This window comes from Aedes aegypti, chromosome 3, assembly GCF_002204515.2.
Source record: "Aedes aegypti strain LVP_AGWG chromosome 3, AaegL5.0 Primary Assembly, whole genome shotgun sequence".
In the NCBI taxonomy this organism is placed as follows: Eukaryota; Metazoa; Arthropoda; class Insecta; order Diptera; family Culicidae; genus Aedes; species Aedes aegypti.
The window spans coordinates 177,142,839-177,157,136 of NC_035109.1; the positions used below are offsets into that span (position 1 = coordinate 177,142,839).

The 14,298-nt window shown below is 42.4% G+C and overlaps 1 protein-coding gene across 5 annotated transcripts in view; it reads right to left on the minus strand.

The window, feature by feature from the left end:
• Positions 1-4,713: 4,713 nt before the first annotated feature.
• Positions 4,714-14,298, minus strand: part of LOC110678733 (serine proteinase stubble) — a 75,946-nt gene continuing 66,361 nt past the window's right edge. For all 5 annotated transcript variants that reach the window (XM_021852001.1, XM_021852003.1, XM_021852000.1 and 2 more), the window contains one exon: positions 4,714-5,538. In XM_021852001.1, coding sequence (XP_021707693.1) covers positions 5,137-5,538 — 402 coding nt within the window. In that variant the 3' untranslated portion in view covers positions 4,714-5,136. The remainder of the gene's footprint in view (positions 5,539-14,298) is intronic.

Here is a 14,298-nt window from a genome sequence, read left to right on the forward strand (position 1 = left end):
GAGAGGTAAACTTTCGGAACGCTGCGCATGAATTTCCATCGACCACAATCAAATGGACATCGCATAATTTCCTCCGGAAAAAAGGGGTGCGGGAAGAGCAGAGATAAAATGTTTAAAATTTTTCTTGTTTCATTTCGCATCACCTTCGCCGTTTTTGTTTTTGAGTCTTGTTTGGGGATCTTGAACCCCTTCCAGTGGGATCCGTTTATATTTTTTCATCGGGTCACTGCTTATTTTACAATTATCTTATATTTCGGAAGCGATAGCTCACCGCCGTTTATTTCTAGTGTGTCTGAAAGAAGTGTTGGCCAATTTTGAAGGGGTTAAGAAGGAGAAAGTTTTGACAGCACTTCAATCTGAAAGAAGATATTTTTTTAATTGTTGCGAGATGGTAGGGAAATGTTATAAATTAATTTAGCGTAAAAATTTTCGACTGATCTCTATCGTTGGAATTACATCAGCCTTTTTCGGTTACATCTCTAGAAGAATGGAACCCTTTGGGAGTTCAATTAAAGCTAATTCAAGTGGCTTTACGGTAAAACATTACATTACACTTTTCAAAATGTACTGTCCTCGGTCTCACAGTTCATGATTTTGCTGCGAATTTGTTTCCATTTATGATTGATATGATCATAAGGGTGTCCCAAAATTAAAACTTGTCAGAAAACATGAGGGCTCAACTTTCAAATGGTAGCGAAGGATGTTACAATCAAGGCATTTTGGGCATAGAACTGGGTGATTTGAGCCAAAATTAATTTGCCAGACGTCCATCACAATGTTTATAATACTGATGTCCAAATTTATTATTTTTCCTTTTATACCATTCTAAAGTCGTCCTCTCAAACACTTGAGGTTTGGTAAACTGATTGCTCTTGAGCAAAAGGTGATCACACGATTCATATGACATCAACAACTTGATACTTGTGATCGGGAGGCATTTTGGTTTCACAGGAAAGTTAGTATTTCTTTACCTATACGGGTTACTTAAAAACTTTATAGTCGAGTTTTTAATAATATACCTTATCTATAGTTTATGAGTGCGCATCGTACCTTCGTGCTGTGCCTACACAAAATCTCTCTTCTCAGTGCTTCAAAACAGTAATCTTTAGTACTATTTTTCTACTATTGATGCCTTCATGGTGCTTGTTAGAACCCATGTCTTCGATTTTTCGTTGGACCCGTAAGTGACAGCTAGCGGTGGTAATCCTTCTTGGACAACCTCTTAGACGGTTTCTTTTTGTGTTATTTTTTTTCAATTTTTGATTGATATCTTTTCGAGGTGAACCAGCCACGGGCTGAAAGCCTCGTTAATAAAGACAATAATATTGATATCTTTCTAAACATTACTTTGATTTCTTATATCTAGGTGTTCTGTGTTAAAAAACACTATCATCTTGATTTGGTAAAAATAAATTAAGCATTTATCAACATTTTATTAACAACACATTACATTTAATTTGCCGTAACAGTTCAGATTGTTTACAGGTGAGTTGATTTCACCTCTATATAGGAGAAAAAAACGCTTCTTATTAAATAGCTAACTTAACTTAACCGTTTCGGTCATGCCGGTTCTCCCTAATGTCCAGTTTGTGTAGGTTAAGAGGAATCGGCGGAACACGTTTTGTTCGTGTGCCCGCGTTTCCGCACAATGCGTGACCGCATGTTTGCCACATGCGGTGGGAACACGACTCTGGACAATCTGATTCAGAGGATGTGTAAAGACGAGTTTGGCTGGAATGCCGTTTCATCGGCTATCACTCACATCGTCTTGGAACTACAAAGGAGGTGGCGAGTGGACTCGAGGAGTGGCTAGTGCAGACGCTAAACAACAGGTGGTCCAAGGGTTCGCAGTCGGCGAACGTAGGTCATACCGGTGCCCTACGGTCGAAATCGACCCTTACAGGGTTGGATACGAGCCTCACCCAGACAACCAGAAATCGCATGAAAGTTCACGTTATAACTCGTTTATTCATACTAATTATATCAAACTCGCAAAGCACCGTGGATAAACTCGTCAAATTGATGAGTTTCCTCGCATAAAACACTTTTTTTCTGAGTTCATTTGCACATTCTGTTTCGCCTCGTACACTCGTACAAAGTAAGTCGAATCAATTCGTAGTAGCTGTAAAATCAACATTTGTTATCATAAGTTACGTCGCATAAGATCACAGGTTAGTTCGGTGGAATATTTAAACACTCGCATTGTATGTTATTATTCATCACATAATATATGCACGCATATCGCCTCCACTTTTGTACGTAGAAAGCCTTTTCGCGACATCTTATAAGTGAAATTTTGCACATACAAAGCCTCCAGGTGATTTCGTTATGCGTACATTTTGGTTGTCTGGGCAGGTTGTTCAGGGCAGGTGGAGGCCCCTTCGTCAGCAATACCAGCTGGTGCTAGCTGATAGGGCCTGAGCCTTCAGTAGGTCAAATTGCGAAGCCCGCAGTATCAGTCGGTACACCTGGAGATCACCTCAGCAGACAGAAACTTCTCCGACATAAACGACGTCAGAACCTATCGAACTACATGGTGATGGTGAAACTGCGCCCGAAACTATCCGTCATCAACGATGTACGGTACCGACGCCCGCCTCGGTACAATCTTGCGCGACTGAAACAACCGGATGTTGCCAATGCGTACGCGCAGCATCTTGAGCCAGCGTTGTCGGATGAGGGCGAGCTCGATAGGGCCCCTCTTGAGGACTGCTGGAGGACAGTCAAAGCAACCATTAACGATGCTGCCGAAAGCATTGTCGGATATGTGGAACGGAGCTCAATAAACGATTGGTTCGACGAGGAGTGCTAGGAGGTTTTTGAGGAGAAGAATACAGCGCGTGCTGCAATGCTGTAGCATGTTATGCGACAAAACGTGGAACGAAACATACTGAAGCGGAAACAGCAAACCCTCCTATTCCGGGACAAAAAGCGTCGCCTGGAAGAGGCGGAATGCCAAGAGATGGAGTTGCTGTACCGTTCTCAAGAAACGCGGAAGTTTTATCAGAAGCTCAACACATCCCGCAAAGGCTTCGTGCCGCGAGCTGAAATGTACCGGGATAAGGATGGGAGCATCTTGACGGGTGGACGCGAGGTGATCGAAAGGTGGAAGCAGCACTATTATGAACACCTGAATGGCGCCGAGAATACAGGCACAGAAGGTCAGGACAGCAAAGGTTGCGGCTACCTCAGCACGGCAGTGGAAATCAACCAGCTCCCACGATGGGAGACGTTAAGGATGCCATTCATCAGCTCAAGAACAACAAGGCAGCGGCCAGGATGTTATCGGAAGGCCGTTAGCAAGGATGGTATGCTTCTACTCTTCAAGATGTTTGAGAAGAAGTTCGCGGTCTTTAAGAGATTCCGGCAAAACTCGACAGTCTCCTTTTATTGCGACTTGGATAAAAACCTTGATTCCCCTAACGGAGTTCAAGATCAGCTGCCTAAATCCTCCATACTTCGAACAACTGATCACGATGGGCGGCACTCTTTGCTTCTTCACTTGAAAGAGCCTGGGCTAGAGGTTTCTTCGATTTGGTGTTCGGAAAACTTGTCTAAAGCATCTAACTGATGGCTCATTTCGGTGCAATTATCAAAATTACTCATTTCACCCTTGAAAGAAAACTTGCATTCTGTATAAACGCCCTTTCTAACATTTTTGCCGCACTTAGAGATAGGTTTAAATCCCACTTTTTTAGAAGGTAGTTGTGAATTCCGATATTCACCCTTCTATTAGTTCGTGGTTGCAATCATTATCAGTCTGAGTAGAATGTACGAAATATTATGATACCTAATTGCTCTTTTGGCACGAATTTTATCGATTTTTGTATGAACAACTAAATGTGAGCTGATTTTATAACATCGTGCAACTGATCAAATATGTTAGTTAATGTTGCGTTTCAATGAAAAAAGTGTAACGCTCTTTCTGAGTGTTTTTTTTTTTTCTAGTTGTCGTATTAGTCTTAAAGTTAGAGCTCACTCCCTTTCTTCCCTTTCAAACGCATTTATTTATTGAATGAAAACGAAAATAAAAAAAAAAATCAGTCATTCAATTTTTAGATACCACCGAATTGACAACTAGATAGTTTAGCATGTGATAAACCTTGTCATAAATATTGCTTCAACACAATAAATGTAAGTATTTATCTTAAATCGACACTGATAGTATTCTATTATGTGATATAAATAGAAAAGTTTTTTATTCCGCGAAAAGCTTCATTCGATATTTGATCGAAGGTCATTTGGTTGGTGGCATACTTGCCAAATAGTGCTGAAAAGAGTTAGATTGGATGATAGGGGGGCCAGATAGCCGTATCGGTAAACGCGCAGCTATTCAGCATGACCATGCTGAGGGTCGTGGGGTCGAATCCCGCTGGTCAAGGATCTTTTCGTGAATGAAATTTTCTCGATTCTCAGGGCAAAGAGTATCTTCGTACCTGCCACACGATATGATATACACATGCAAAAATGGTCAATCGGCAAAGAAAGCTCCTCTCAGTTAATAACTGTGGAAGTGCTCATAAGAACACTCATCTGAGAAGCAGGCTTTGTCCCAGTTGGGACGTAACGCCAGAAAGAAGATATTTAGGAAACTATTAAGTAATACAAATTGCTTATATTCTAAGATTATAATAGCCAATTTAATTAAGTTTAGTCAGCGGGAGTTTCTCAATAGTTCTCTATCGATGTCAATGAATATGCACAAGAAGGAAGTCTGATCTTACAAACATTTATTGAACTAGATGAACCTCAAATTAAATTTTCAATTTACAGTCGTGACTACTCATGTAGCTCTAAAATTTAGACTGAAATTCGATCCTTCCACGACAGGCGACGATAAAAACTACGATACTCTTAGGTAAAGAAATCTTTGCAAATTTGAACCAAATTTGAAAGTGTGTAGTCGATGTAGGCAGATATATTATCTGGTTTCGTGTGAGATATATAAACCCTTTTTAGGATGAAGTAGTGTTGAAATCTAGGAGTGTACTAAAATTTAGTTCTTTTTTTTCCTAATACAAATCAATAAATTATCTTAAATAAATTAAATACCTAGAATCTATTTAAACTATTGTTCTAGTTTAATTTACACAGTAGTTCAGGAGATGTGGTGCGTTAGTCGATTCATTCTGCAGATCATAGGTTATTGACGCTGATGATTTGATTGATCCATCCGATGAAGGAAGATACTTTCACGTAGACACCTGGTACATCAACCCGTCCGCATCCGAATCCCCACGACACAAGCCCAGCCAGTTCGTAAAATCCATCATCTTGGCAAACCAGGGGACCACCACCATCTCCTTGACAGGCATCGTTCCCTTCCTCACCTCCGGCGCAGAAACTCGACGCCGGAAGGATGAAGATCTTTTCCGTGACGGCGTTTACCTTCCGGATGCACTCGGCATCGCTCACAATGGGAATCTCAGCTTCTCGGACTCGCAATGGGATTGGTCCGGCCTCTCCCATGTAACCGTAACCGGTGACAGTGCAGCGCTTTCCGGCAGCGTGATTCACCCCTCGAGCTGGGAGGCAGACCTAGAATAGTTAATGGTTTGTTTAAATTTATATGTAATCGGTTTTAGGTATTTCTATATTAAAGAGTTTGTCATGGTTAAATTTGACTACGAAATGAATTAATGTTAGTTGATTTCATTTCGTTGCTCACCGCATGCTTATGCTCACATTGATTTTTACTATGAAATGCTTTTAACAAATAAAGAGATCCATGGATCTTCCTATCAATTTCCTTGACTCCCTTTCGCGTAAACTATCGTCGATACACGAATGGAGAAATGATTAATTCATTGATGGCTGAAAATTAATCTACAGGCTGGGTGTTCATTCGAGTACAAGTCTTCTCTAAGAAAAAGTCGATAGACATGACTATCGGGATGTTCATTGCTTATTGATCTGTCGAATCTACTATGGACAATTAGTTGCTTCTGTGTCTCGATTTCTCACTTTGGGGTGACTGATTCCTTATAAGAAATAAGCCAAAAAGAAAAAAAAAACAAATCTTATTTGTTGTTCGTTTTCTGTTTTCTTTCTCAACACTTGAAACTTAAGCCGTTGATCGTTATGGAAAGCGAGGTCGTTTGCAGTGTGGTATGCCGATAAAATGAAACTGACCCAAAGAAGTTCGTCACATGCATGTATTGCTTTTCTATTGCTCACTTTAAGTGTAGAAATATCACTGGTAGTGCTGTTAGCAAAATGAGAACTGCCATGTATTTCTGTACCATCAACTGTTCCGACATATACTAATGTATTATGGAGGTTCAGGACAAGCGATCATCAATGATTGACACTCTTGCTTCTGAATTGAAGGCTACTGTAGCTAGTATTGTCACTCAACAAATGGTCAATGTGAAATCCGAGGTGCGTTTAGTAACTGCTCGCAAGATTTTCTATCTGCAAAATTTGATAACATTGTTTAAGAGTTTAAGAATCTCGAAGCTGAAAATGGAAGTCTCAAACAATAAATCAATGATTTATCTAGCTCTCATTCTAAACTGGCTAATATTGTTTATCAACTTGAATCTAACGCCGATAAATATGATCGCAAGTCAGTATCGAACAATGCAATCTTGCTAGGTTTGCCACAAGTGCCAAACGAGTGTGTAATGCCATTGGTTGAAAAAACTGTTGCGTACCTTGGCGTGGATTTACCTAATGATTCAATTGTGTCTGCTGCGAGGTTGTATCATAGTAACAAGCCAAATACAGTAGTACCTATTCAAATCACTTTCTGTGATAAGAATATCAAGGAATTAGTATTCTCAAAGAAAAAAAAACATGGGCACTAGTGTGGGACAAGATTTAGATTCTCGCTCCAGTCCACTTTTTGGATTGCATTTAGGTCCCATAACAACTATGCAAAATTTCAGCTCGATCGGAGAAACTATATTTTAGCGCCAGCCGTTCAAATTTTGTATGGGATTTACTATGGGAAAACTTATTTTTGTAAAGAAAAATCGCCAGAGGTGAACACAGATCTCGATAGGTATTTTTACGATGTGACCTTCTAAAATGTGGAAGAATATAATATTGGGGAAATCTGTAAATGAATCTAAACTCTCTCTGGTTGTTGATGGCGTCATCACCATTGAAAGCGCTTCAATTTGTGAAAGGTTTAATGACTACTTTTCGGAAGTTGGTCCTAAGCTAGCAGAAAAAATTGGTTCTACTTCTAGAAATCCACTGCGACGAATTACTCCCATTCCTGATTCAATTTATTTGCAGCCATCGACAGAGAATGAAGTTATTTTATTGATCAATCTGAAAGTGAACAAGAGTCCTGGCCCTGATAACATTCCAGCTAGAATAAAAAAAACAATCCGAATTCTTTCTCACGGATTTTGTCTGAATCATTCAATTTAATGATACAAACAGGTTCATACCCAGAGTGTCTAAAATCAGCAAAAGTGGTTCCGGTATTCAAATCAGGTGACACTCGTAGAATCGATAATTATCGTCCTATTTCGACCCTTTCTGTGTTTAACAAGATTCTGGAAAAACTGTTAATCAATCGGCTTGTGAGTTTTCTTGAGAGGCATAATGTATTGTATTCGTTTCAATATGGTTTCCGTAATGGAAGCAGTACAACCATAGCTATAGCAGAGCTTGTGGATAAAATCCTTCAAGAAACAGATGCTAAAAAAATGGTTGGAGCTTTGTTTCTGGATTTGAACAAAGCCTTCAACACTCTCGATCATGGCATTTTGTTGAGAAAATTGGATCATTACGGAATAAGAGGAATAGCTAACAACATCTTAAGCAGTTATTTAGTAAATCGGAAACAATTTGTTTCACATGACGGTTCGCAAAGCTCTTACAAATCGCTTAGAACTGGCATCCCACAAGGAAGCAACATAGGTCCACTAATGTTTCTCATTTACATTAACGACATTTGCAAACTGCATCTATCTGGAGTTCCTAGGTTGTTTGTTGATGATACGGCGTTGTTTTATCCAAATGTTAATGCTAATATTATTATAAACAGCATGCAGGACGACTTGTTACTTCTCCAAAATTATTTTGCAGAAAACCTCCTCACTTTAAATCTTCATAAAACTAAGTTCATGGTCTTTAGATCCCCTAGGAAAACCATCCCAGCTTTACCACGCTTAGTACTAGGTGATGATATAATCGAGAAAGTCGATTGCTTCAAATATCTTGGAGTTCTTTTTGACTCTACCTTATCCTGGGATCATCATATACAGATAGTCGCTAGTAAAATGTCTTCTATGTGTGGAGTTTTAAACCGAATTGGAAAATTCCTTCCTAAAAAAGCATTATTGATGTTTTATTTTGCACATATTCATTCCCACCTAAATTATGTAATTGTATCGTGGGGCAGAGCATGCAAGCAATTGTAGGCGGTTAGTAAACTTGGCTGCTTTACTAAAGCTTTACAGCAGCCGTGGTAGTTGAACGTAAGTATAAGTATAAGTTGTATAAAGTGATGAACAAATGTTGCATACTGTTCTTAGCAATGCTTTTGTTCCTCACTTTCATGGCATTTTCCTAGCAAGTAGAACCAAACTTGAAGCTTGGTTGTCAAAGCGCCTCTCTATAATAATTGAAGATGAGCTGTTTGTCTTGATCCAGACTCTGTTGTTCCATATGCGACATACAATTGAATAACAATCTTTTACATTTTTTATCAACACTTGTTTCATCACTTTTTCAACAATACTTAAATGGGTCAAAACGGCAGTGAAGATTGTTCGCGAACCAACTGGGAACCCTGCGCATACTAGGTGAGTCCCGGTTTCGCCCTTTCGCAATGTACGAAAATCACGTTGACAGGGCGTACATTGTCAACGGGTGGAAAATAAATAAAACTAAGAAACTAAAAGGTAGAAGTAAAACGAGAAAAGAAATTAAAAAGCCAGGTGTTCAGAAAGTAGCGGAAAACTAAAATAAACTGTGAATTATTTGATTTAAATAGCGTAACGGAAGGTAAAGAAGTGAAATAATAAAAAGTGAATTATACTTATAATTATCTGGTCTAACAGGAATTAGGTTGCTGGGAGAATTTGAGAATTCTAGTTGGAAGGAGTTAGCCAGCGAGGTACACCAAAATGTAAGACCCATTATTAATAATCTAACAAATGAAACAAAAATTATTAAAATCAAAAATAAATTTCAGCTTGAAGCTGCGTTTACCGTTGCTGAAAAGAGGTGTTAATCCATCGCCAGAATCCCGAAATTCTCCCCCCAACAATCTTCAAGATTTTGTGGTTAGATCCTGCGTGCGGCGAGTATACAGATAATGAATCCAGCAAGTCATTGTATGCTGTGCGATCGCCCGGACAATGCCGACGATTTAGTTCAATGCGATAAATGTGATGGCTATGTACATTTCGCATGTGCAGAAGTAGGAGACTCGATTGCCGACGAGGATCGGAGTTTCACCTGTCAGAGGTGCATCGAGAGATTAGAAGCTATCACAGTTTCATCACAACGTTCCAGTAAGCGAACAAGTACGTCTACGCGCAGTAGCCTGAGTGCGGCCCGGCTAACATTACGTCTCCAACAGTTGGAAACCGAACGACAGAATCGGCTGAAGGAATTGGAGGATGCTGAAAGGTTTCAGCGACTACGAAGACAGGTAGAAGCTGATTTTGAAAAGCAGAAGCTCGAAGCCCTCGAGTCTCAGCTGCTAGATGAGGAGGAGAATCGAAGTACTAGAAGCAGAGTAAGCGCCAGAGTGATTCACGCAAACACACATAAGTGGATTGGTTCGACAAGCCAGAGTGACGATGTTGTTGGTAGACCCTCGAATCGGACGGAGGAAGCGAATGAGCCACAAATCTTCGAGTCGACATGCAACGTAGAGATTCAAAGCGGTAATCCCGAGATTCCAGCCACGTCGACGTCAAGACCGGCGTTGAAGAACATAGGTGTCCCAAAGCAGAAGACGAGTGTACCGGTTAGTTTGGCCGGAGTGGGATCAGTGTCCGATCCGAACTCGCGTACCAGAGATATGTCCACTTATGAGTTCCATATCGATACATCCCGTGGTGCAGGCCAGTCTACTAGCAACCAGGTGAGAGATAGTGTTAGCGTTTCCAATGTAAGACTAGAATCTATTGCTGAATCTGTCCAAACAAGCACACCCAAGCCACCAACCGATAATGTAAGCATTCCTAAAGTTCAAATAGCATCTAAACTTAGGGATAAAAGTCTAACAGTATCAAGTCAGATAGCCCAACAAAGATTACCATGTAAAGGGTCAACTACAGGGGAACCTCCTCCAAAAGCAAGTGTTTCACAACCGATTAGCGAGTTAGATCCAATGCAATATCACAAGTCGGGTGTACCGGGGAAAAGGCTGGGGCCCAAAGTTGGTCAGCAACTATCCGAAATTAAGTTGTCTGAACGTTTGCCTCCAACACAAGTACCATCTACAAGTACATCACAATCCCATCAACAACAGTGTGCCGAGCCAGTTTTGTCATCGACGGGGCATACGGCAACTAGAAGTTCGAACGAGTTTCCATCGACACAACGAAGTTTCCAGCAGTATTCGCAGTGGAATCAGTCAGCATTGCTACCACCTCCTGGATATAACAAGTTAGGGTCAAAACCAGTGATCCATTATCAGCAACAGTGGCCTTCAGGAATGGCGCAGTGGAGCCAACCGCAGCAGCCACACCCTTTGAACAGTACCGAATTTCACCAGAATCAAGTCCCAATTTCGTCAGCGCCGTTACAACCACTAGGGCAGCATCCGATCCCATCTTCGAGTTTAACGGAGGCAGTACCAGTTCAAATTTCTCCTTCGTCAAACAGACGAACTGCACCAACTGCTGAACAATTAGCTGCGCGTCAAGTCATTCCGAGGGAGTTGCCTACGTTTTCAGGTGACCCACAGGATTGGCCACTATTCTTCAGCTCGTTTAATAATTCGACCGAAGCGTGTGGGTATAATGATTCTGAGAATCTCGCAAGACTCCAGAGATGTCTCCGTGGCCATGCACTAGAAAGTGTTCGCAGTCGTTTGCTGATTCCTGAGTCTGTTCCCCACGTGATGAATACACTAGCCCGGCTCTATGGCAGGCCCGAAGTTATAATTCATTCACTGTTAAAGCGATTGCGTGAAATTCCCTCCCCTAAAGGTGATGATCTCAAAACCTTGATCAAATTTGGGATGGGAGTAGGGAACCTGGTTGAACACATGATTCTAGCCGATCAACGGCAGCATATCAGTAACCCTATGCTGTTGCAGGAGATGGTGGACAGACTACCACCTAACTTGAAACTACAGTGGGCATCCCACAAAAGGATGTATCAGACTGTTGATTTGGGAGCATTTAATGATTTCATGATGGACCTGGTGACGATGGCAAGTGACGTTACCCTACACATGGATCCAGCGCAGTCGAGTTCCAGCAGATTGGAGAAGCCGAAAAAGGACAAAATGTCAAGAGAGAAGCTGTTCGTGCATCAACAAACTCCATCGACATCTGGATCAAAACACATCAGCTCTACACACCAAAAGGAACCAGCTGAAGTAGTTCTCAAGCCTTGTACATACTGCAACAAAACCGATCATCGCATTGCAGAATGTCAAGAGTTCAAACAGCTAGATCTCGATGGACGCTGGAAAGTTATGAGGCGAAAAGGACTTTGCCGAATCTGTTTGATCCCTCATCGCACGTGGCCGTGTCGCTCGAAACAGGAATGTGGAGTCGGAGATTGTCGAATGCGTCATCACCCTTTGCTGCACTCTAGAAAGGCTGAGCTCAGCGCGTCTCAGTCGCCTTCTTCGGCCGTCAGAAATGTGACCTACCAGCATCATCACGCCACTACATCGTATGCCTTACTTCGCTACCTTCCCGTGACGCTATATGGAAATGGCAAAAGCATTGAATTGTTTGCCTTTCTAGACGACGGCTCGTCGTCGACTATGCTGGAGGCGGAAGTGGCAAATCTTCTTGGAATTGAAGGACCTAATGAACCTCTGGCTTTAGGATGGACAGGAGATGTCACAAGGATCGAAAAGGAATCGCAACGCATTGAAGTCACTATAGCCGGGGGAAATAATGGGAAATGTTTCCTATTAAAAGCCAAAACAGTAGGCCCCCTCAAACTTCCATCTCAGACAGTGGACTACGAAGAGCTGTGTGAAACACACCCGCAACTAAGGCATCTCCCCCTGAAGAGTTATACCAGCGTCTCTCCTCGGCTCATAATTGGCGTAGACAACGCTCGACTGATAAGCTCGCTTAAAAATCGTGAAAGTGCTGCAGGAGATCTCATCGCAACAAAAACCCGGCTGGGATGGAGTGTTTATGGCACTCATCTGGTAAATAAGACATCTGTCGGATACGTGAACACACACGTGAAGCTAAGCCAAGAAGACACAGATTTCACCGATCTGTTCAGACAGTTTTTGGCGGTAGAAGAGGCTACAATAAAGCAGAATCCACAATCGGAGGAAGACAAGCGGGCTTTGGAAATATTGCAGAACACAACACGAAGAGTCGGAGGAAGGTTTGAAGTAGGTTTGCTGTGGAAATACGATGATCCATGTCTGCCTGACAGTTTTCCTATGGCGGTTCGTCGTATGGAAGCATTAGAGAAAAAATTGGAGAAAGATCCTTATCTGGACGGAAAGGTGAGAGAACAAATATCAGAGTACGTCGAAAAAGGATATGCGCATCGAATCACTGCAGCGGAATTAGAGTCCACGGAGTCAGGGCGCGTATGGTACCTACCCCTAGGAGTAGTACGCAACCCGCGGAAGCCGGAAAAAGTCCGATTGATTTGGGACGCTGCAGCACGAGTAAAGGGTGTGTCGTTGAATGATAGGATGCTGAAAGGACCGGACCTTCTAACAGCACTACCAACCGTGCTGCTACGCTTCCGTCAAAAATCAATTGCCTTCAGTGGAGATATTAGGGAAATGTTCCACCAATTCCTTATTCGTCAGAGGGATCAACAAGCGCAGAGGTTCGTGTTTCGAGAACGCGCAGGACAAGCGCCGCAGATTTTTGTGATGGATGTCGCTACATTCGGCGCTGCCTGCTCTCCATGTATCGCACAGTATCTAAAAAACCGGAATGCGGAGGAGCACGCAGAACAGTTCCCCAACGCGGCGAAGGCAATCATCGAGAACCATTATGTAGACGACTACCTCGACAGCGTAGACACGGTAGAGGAAGCAGTTCAACTAATACAGGAGGTGAAACATGTTCATACTTTGGCTGGAATGGAAATCCGCAACTTTTCGTCCAACTCCGCCGAAGTGCTTGAACGCGTAGGAGAAGTGAATAAGAACCATCATAAGTCTCTAAGTCCAGATACAATCGTAGAGCGAGTGCTCGGTATGGTGTGGAGGCCATCTGAAGACGTTTTCAGTTTCGAACTAAATTTAAAAGAGGAGATTCAGAACATTATTGAAAGGCCTGACGCACCAACCAAACGTCAAGTCCTTCGTACAATTATGTCACTGTTCGACCCGTTAGGACTGGTAGCGCACTTCACCATTCACGGAAAGATCATCATGCAGCAGGTTTGGAGAACCGGAGCAGGTTGGGACGATGTCATTTCCGGTGAAATTCTGGAAGAATGGAGAAGGTGGAGCGGTCTGCTGAAGAAGATAGAAGATGCTCGAATTCCAAGGTGCTTCTTCGCAGACACGGGAGCTCATCCGAAAGATGCAGAGATCCACGTTTTTGTCGATGCCAGCGAGAATGCATATGCTTGCGTGGCATACCTACGAAGCACACTGCGTTCAGGAGTTCCGCGGTGCACGTTGATATCGGCAAAGACGAAAGTGGCACCGTTAAAGCCGCTCTCAATACCACGGCTAGAATTACAAGCAGCTCTAGTTGGTACCCGTCTTTTAGATAGTATCTGCAAAGCGCTGACAATACCTGTTGTCGCTCGATACCTTTGGTCGGACTCGACGACCGTACTTGCTTGGCTCAGATCCGAAACTCGACGATACCACCAATTTGTCGGGTTTAGAGTGGGAGAAATTTTGAGCACAACTACTATCAACGAATGGCGCAAAGTTCCTTCCAAGATAAATGTCGCCGATCAGGCTACTAAATGGAGAGATGGACCCAGTTTCGACCCCGAAGACTGGTGGTACGCAGGACCGACGTTTCTAAGGGATCCGGATAACAGTTGGCTGAAGCAAACCGATCATATGTTTGAGACGTCGGAAGATTTGCGAAACGTCTTCCTACACCATCGGACTTTACCAACACCGTTGATTGACTTCAGCCGTTTCTCCAAATGGTCGAGGCTCAACAGGGCCGCGGGATACGTTGTGCG